General features: G+C 38.3%; 1 protein-coding gene and 1 long non-coding RNA gene across 2 annotated transcripts; both read right to left on the bottom strand.

Moving 5' to 3' along the window:
- Positions 1-46: 46 nt before the first annotated feature.
- On the bottom strand, positions 47-1,115 carry LOC133715622 (uncharacterized). Its single transcript, XR_009849144.1, has 3 exons — positions 801-1,115; positions 405-621; positions 47-249 (listed from the first exon to the last, which is right to left on the bottom strand). It is a non-coding gene; the product is annotated as an uncharacterized LOC133715622 (long non-coding RNA).
- Positions 1,116-1,173: 58 nt separating this feature from the next.
- LOC133716922 (cysteine-rich repeat secretory protein 38-like) lies at positions 1,174-2,133 on the bottom strand. Its single transcript, XM_062143557.1, has one exon. It carries the CDS (start codon positions 2,131-2,133, stop codon positions 1,174-1,176), a length of 960 nt encoding a protein of 319 aa, XP_061999541.1.
- Between the last annotated feature and the right edge of the window lie 5,243 nt (positions 2,134-7,376).

Raw genomic sequence — 7,376 nt, forward strand, 5'->3', positions numbered from 1 at the left:
AGACAATGAGAAATGGATGAACACAGTGGGGGCTGCAAAGAATCTTGCCATGTATTTGATCAACCGCAAAGAATCTTGCCATGCCAAAATTTGAAATTTTGGGATTCATTTCTGCATCTATCAAAATGTTACTAGCGTTGACATCGCCATGAACAAAGTGACTGTCATGAAGGTGAAGGAGTCCCCGTGCAATGCTCACTATGATGTTGTACCGGATCTCCCAATCCCATTGTCTGCTCTGCATTCGGTCTACATATTATGTAAAAGAAACATTCTATTACGTACTTGCTGGAGTGCTGGACTAATGTTGCAAGCTAGTAACACGTTATTGGACTAGTAAATTTTTCCTTTACCCTTTGACAAAAAAATGAATAAACAAATTTTTTTTTTTTTTTGCTAGATACCAAATATGATGCGATCAAGAGTTGCGTTAGGGAAAAGCTCGTAGACAAGAAGCCTTTCAGAATTTTCTTCCAAGGCACACCCTAGGAGCTCAACTAGATTTGGATGTTGAAGCTTGGGCGCCATTAACAAAACCTCTTTCTTAATTTCCGTATACTCTTTCACATAATTTATTGAAAGCCTCCTCACTGCTATGCTTTTGTCGTTGGAAAGACTACCCTGAAATTTTTTTTAATGAAAATAAACAATTAAAATGAAATACCATTAAGCCACTAAACCTGAAAATTAAATTGTCGAACTAGTAGTGTAATGTGCAAATAACTGGTATAAGTTAATTAACCTATTAATTAACATAAATATGTTAATTACTCCTCACATATATACTGAGGTTGCCTTACCCTGTAAACAGCGCCATATTCATCATCTCCAAGTTTATTTGCTTCAGAAAAGTTATTTGTGGCAACTCAAATGTCGCCACAGTCGAATTGCAAGGATTCCATTGTCTCAAAAATATTAGGTTGCATCGCTGAGATAGGTTGTGGCCTTCTCTTCTCTACTTTCATGTAAATGCCTACGGAGATCATTAGTCCAACAGAAACAACCATTGCAAATAGTATAACGATACGGACTGTGCTATCAGTTCTAGACCTCCCACGGCTTCTCTCAGGGCTATGACGTGGAGCTATCCCAGGGCTTTCACTTGGAGATCCTGCTAAAATTCACAGATTGAGTCAATCTATATATATGTACGTAGGCACTTAGCAATATTCCTTAATTTGTTGTGCAAAAGAAATATAACGGAAAGATCAACATAATTTTACAATGCATACATGTATATGCGTCAATGTATCTACCCTTTTTTCTTTTGGGACAAATTATGCATCTACCTGACTCGGGAATTGTGGTATTGGTGGGGTCAACCTGGTCCAGCTGATAGTTGAAGTTACAGCTGGGTCTAAGAACTCGCCCACCTTCCTTTCCATCACAACATTCCGGTAAGTCTTCAAAAGCCCCAAGTAAGCAAGTCCTGCACCGTAACTCGGACAAATCAGGAGTGCACTCTACAAGTGCCGTTAAGGATGATAGTCCGCCGTTACTATAGTTGAGAATGGTTGCGTTATCTTTCGCAAACTTCAGAGAACCACCTGCTGCAGCTTCAATTCCTAATCTTTCGAGTAAGATGGTGAGATTGCGAAAAAACATATCAAATTTGGATGATGTTACGCTTTGTGTGCTCCACATATCAAAAGTTGGCTGCGTTTCCATGACACCATATATGGAGCGGTTTGAGTAGCGCAGCATGCAGTTGTCGTACCAAATAACGGCCTCCTTCTGATTGGGACATAGATCCATGAGAGCACTTCTAGATGCATTGAGGCATTGAAGGCAGTCGCTTGTGGTTCCGATATCTCCTTTACACAGTCCGATTGCATATATTGCCTCGGATGATGTATTTCCGCCATAGGAGGAATTGTAAAAGCCAAAGTCGCTGCCCTTGGTAGAGGGAAGGGATGAAAGAAGGTGGTTAAGGTTTGTGCGATAGGTGTCGGTCGTGGTGTAGTTACCTTTGTCGTTTGAACAGAAGTGATTTAGCAGATCAGCCGCCGGCTGCGGCTGAGCAAGGGTGGCCGCTTGATCGGTGGTACTAATGATGATGATAAGTAACAAGATGGGAGAAAGGATTAGACGTGAGGAAACCATTATGTCTGTCATGTTATTTCCACTGGCCATGGATCGCGCGCATTATTTTATAATTAAACCCAAATCTTTGTATGGAACTTTCTGTGGTATTTCAAGGAAGGAGTGATGTAGGACGAGAATGGACTTAGTTTAGCCGAAAAACCATAAAAGTAAAGAAGCGGTGTAGAATCAAGAAGAGTGATTGGAAAATAGGTAACACACGCGTAATCAGGTTACTAGCCGCTGGAATATTCAAGAAGATTTGGTTTTGGACTTTTCGGGTTTCTCGTGCGAAAAGTCAGGTTTTGATTTTGAATCAGATTTGACTAACTTTTGGCTAGAATGTCTGTTTGAGACGCATGATACCTTTCCAGAATGGGAACGACGAGATCTTCAAGACTCACTTTAGTGAGACCTAACGGATTTAGGCCAAAATATGTCGTTTTAATTATCCGATTCGGGATTTAATATTTTAGGCTAGTTTTGCATTCTTTTTATTTTAGGTTTTCTAGTTTGTTTTGTTTTTACCCATGGGCTTTAGGGTTCAATGTTAGTTGCCCTAGGGTTTTATTTCTCTTATTTAAGCAGCCGTATGTGGCTGCAGAACGCATCTTTTATCATATTATCAATCAAATTGAGAGTTTTCTCTTTTATCTCTGGTGGACTCCAGAATCTTTATTTTAGGTTTATTGCTTGTAAACCTAGGGTTACTTCCGCCCGCGTCAGTTGGTATCAGAGCGGGTATCGCCCGCTTCTTAGCAGACGACGATCCAAGGGAGAAGTTCACTACCACCAACCTCAACGACGCTGGTCGTAGAGTATCTATCAAAGAAAGTTTCGTTGAAGAGGAACATACCAAGGGATTTGCCCTAGGACAACCTCATCAATCAAAAAAAAAAAAAAAAAAAGGAAAAAAAAAAAGAAGAAAGAAGAAAGAAGAAAGAAGAAATATGGAACATTGGATATTCACAACGCCGGATTATGACGACTTCCGAACTACATGTGTCATCAAAGACAATGTATGCTCTGTAATAATTGACAGTGATCTACGAGAGAATTTTGTAGCAAACAAAATTGTGGATTATTTTCAATTGCCGACAGTGAAGCTGAGTGATCCATACTGGATTCCATTTGGAGAGGATGAATATGCACAAGTAACAAAGGTTTGTAAAGTTCCTGTCTCTATGGGAAAATTTTATAAAGAAGAGATTACTTGTCATGTGATTGACATGGATGACACTAATGTGCTTTTTGGAAGGCCATGGCATGAAAGCGTCAAAGGTGGTTATTGCAAAGATAACACATATTTATTTAGGTGGGAGTCACTCAAAATTAAAATCAAGCCTGGAAGGAAGAACATCAAGAATTATCCTCCTAAGGTTTTCGAGAAGAAGTTAGAGTCCAAGTTTTCTTTGCCGGTTGAGATTAATAGTTTAATTGAAGAAAAGCCAGAAGAATTTCTAATGGAAGAACCTCCACAAGAATTCATGGATGAAGACCAAGAAGAGGTTAAAGATGAAATTGCTCATGAAGACATGGTTATTTGTACTGATGAAGTCTTGGAGCCTAAAATAAATCATTCAGAGCCAGATGTTATTCAAGAGTACAACCTTGAGAGCTGTGAAGAATCTACTAAGGTTGCCTATAACAGACTCATCTATGGTGTTGGGTTCATGATTGTGTCATCAGAATATGCAGAAGATCCAGCCAATAATCCACATGTCCAATTGTCTAATTTTTTCTTAGGTCTTTTGTCTACCTATTCCTATCCTTTATTCAAGAGGAACTCGAGGGCGAGTTCTTTCATAGTGGAGGAGAATGATGTAGGACGAGAATGGACTCAGTTTAGCCGAAAAACCATAAAAGTAAAGAAGCGGTGTAGAATCAAGAAGAGTGATTGGAAAATAGGTAACACACGCGTAATCAGGTTACTAGCCGCTGGAATATTCAAGAAGATTTGGTTTTGGACTTTTCGGGTTTCTCGTGCGAAAAGTCAGGTTTTGATTTTGAATCAGATTTGACTAACTTTTGGGCAGAATGTCTGTTTGAGACGCATGATACCTTTCCAGAATGGGAACGACGAGATCTTCAAGACTCACTTTAGTGAGCCCTAACGGATTTAGGCCAAAATATGTCGTTTTAATTATCCGATTCGGGATTTAATATTTTAGGCTAATTTTGCATTCTTTTTATTTTAGGTTTTCTAGTTTGTTTTGTTTTTACCCATGGGCTTTAGGGTTCAATGTTAGTTGCCCTAGGGTTTTATTTCTCTTATTTAAGCAGCCGTATGTGGCTGCAGAACGCATCTTTTATCATATTATCAATCAAATTGAGAGTTTTCTCTTTTATCTCTGGTGGACTCCAGAATCTTTATTTTAGGTTTATTGCTTGTAAACCTAGGGTTACTTCCGCCCGCGTCAGTTGGTATCAGAGCCCAACATCAAATTTATCTCTGATACCAACTGACGTGGGTGGAAGTAACCCTAGGTTTACAAGCAATAAACCTAAAATAAAGATTCTGGAGTCCACCAGAGATAAAAGAGAAAACTCTCAATTTGATTGATAATATGATAAAAGATGCGTTCTGCAGCCACATACGGCTGCTTAAATAAGAGAAATAAAACCCTAGGGCAACTAACATTGAACCCTAAAGTCCATGGGTAAAAACAAAACAAACTAGAAAACCTAAAATAAAAAGAATGCAAAACTAGCCTAAAATATTAAATCCCGAATCGGATAATTAAAACGACATATTTTGGCCTAAATCCGTTAGGTCTCACTAAAGTGAGTCTTGAAGATCTCGTCGTTCCCATTCTGGAAAGGTATCATGCGTCTCAAACAGACATTCTAGCCAAAAGTTAGTCAAATCTGATTCAAAATCAAAACCTGACTTTTCGCACGAGAAACCCGAAAAGTCCAAAACCAAATCTTCTTGAATATTCTAGCGGCTAGTAACCTGATTACGCGTGTGTTACCTATTTTCCAATCACTCTTCTTGATTCTACACCGCTTCTTTACTTTTATGGTTTTTCGGCTAAACTGAGTCCATTCTCGTCCTACATCAAGGAGCTAGCTAGAGTAGTGCAGGACCGAGCTCATCCATGCGAGCCTAGTGTTATGTAACTTCCATGAGACTCGAACCATCAGAGCAGAGTTGCTTGGTCAACTGTTCTCCTAATTCCTTTTTTTTTTTTTTTCAAAGAAGCTGCATTCCTTTGACCAAAGACAAAAGAATTGAAGAAGCTAGATTCCAACCAAACAAAATATGATATGATCACGCGTTTCGCTAGGTAAAATCTCGTAGAAAGAGAAGCCGTCAGAATTTTATTCCAAGGCAAACCCTAGGAGCACAATTAGATTTGAATGTTGTAACAATTGCACGAACCCCTCACGTGACGTGTTTGATGATATCTTGATAATCTTCTCCTCTTTATTTGCTGGCTTGATTAGAAATATTAGGGCTTAGTTGTCACAGAAAAGAAAGAAAGAAACAGTCTTGCCGGTGGCGACTTGTTTCGCAATCAATATTGGGCAGCCGCTCGCGACGACGGTTGGGTTTATACGAGGATGTTTTATTAACGACTCCAGCAGTGGGAATAGTAGGTGTAAGCCGCTGCCTAGGTTTTCAATCCAAGAACGAACCTCGGGGCTCCAGAACTCCTTGGTAGTAAAGCTCCTTCCTTCCCTTATTACTATACAATTTTATTTTTAATGAATCAAGTTTCACTACTAGCAAAATAACCTATCCACACTGATTTTATACATACTGATTTTAACTAGCCACAGATATCTGTGTGGAATATCAAGTGCTACAGACAACCGTAACTATTAACTTATATGGACCCCACCAAAAATACATTCATAATAGTACATACAAACATCTGTGTGAAATGGAATAGTCACAGATATCAGTGTGAAAATTTATACTGATATCTGTGAAAATATAGATATACACGGATATTTGTGCAAGTTAGAATTTATTTATAATATAAAAAGTATAATAAAATGTAAAACAAAACGTAGACCCACAAATATTTGTGACAATATCTATCTCACACAGATATTTGTGACAATACCCATCTCACACAGATATCTGTGTATATTGTGTTTGTATTTCATACGGTTATCTGTGTAAAAGATAATCATTAAAATGTTTAATAAAACGTAGACCCACAGATATTTGTGACAATATCTATCTCACATAGATATCTGTGACAATACTTAGCTCACACAGATATCTGTGTATATTGTGTTTGTATTGTGACAATACTTAGCTCACACAGATATCTGTGTATATTGTGTTTGTATTTCATACGGTTATTTGTGTAAAAGATAACTGATAAAATCATTAAAATGTTTAATAAAACGTAGACCCACAGATATTTGTGACAATATCTATCTCACACAGATATCTGTGACAATACTTAGCTCACACAGATATCTGTGTATATTGTGTTTGTATTTCATATGGTTATCTGTGTAAAAGATAGCTGATAAAATAATTAAAATGTTTAAAAAAACGTAGACCCACAGATATTTGTGACAATAGATATCTCACACAGATATCTGTGACAATACATATCTCACACAGATATCTGTGTATATTGTGTTTGTATTTCATACCGACCTTAGCCCAGTTTAACATTCTTTTTCTTTAAACTGCTTTGCTTCGTTTTCTTATCTTCTTATCCGCCCTCTCCATCATCTTATTAGCCTCTGATCATCAGGCTAGCTTTCTTACCTTTCAAAACTGACTGTCTCTCGCTCTCTCTCTCCATCTGCTACGAGACTATGAGAGTCCTAGCTTTAATTAGAGTCAAAACTGAAAAACTGCATTTATCTCATCTCTTTTCCCACAGCCTATTTCAAATACTCAACTATCCCAATCTCAGTCTCATCTAACTTCTAATTGAAAAACCACTCATGTCCACACCTGCACGGATAGATCGGGAAGAAGCAGCCCCAGAAATTGAAGGCGGATCTTGTTGCTGGATCAGTTTTGGTGGATCGGAAAGGAGATGATGTTGGTGCTCCGATCGGTGTGATTGATGACATCGTCGGAGTATGCACTTCTTTCTGGTTGATTCACCTCTCCAATCGCTGTTCTGTTTGAGATCCCGCCTGTGTTAGGCTGGATCTGGTCCGATCTGTTGGTTGGCTGGGAAAGTGATGCTTAGATTGACATTTATCGCGGCGTTTTGAAGTCGGATCTGGGCTGCATCTCTCTTTTTTTTCTATTTATCAGTTTATGTTTTTTGTTGTTTAAATTGTTGTCAATAAGTTCTTCTACTTAT

This window comes from Rosa rugosa, chromosome 6 (assembly GCF_958449725.1).
Source record: "Rosa rugosa chromosome 6, drRosRugo1.1, whole genome shotgun sequence".
Lineage (NCBI taxonomy): Eukaryota > Viridiplantae > Streptophyta > Magnoliopsida > Rosales > Rosaceae > Rosa > Rosa rugosa.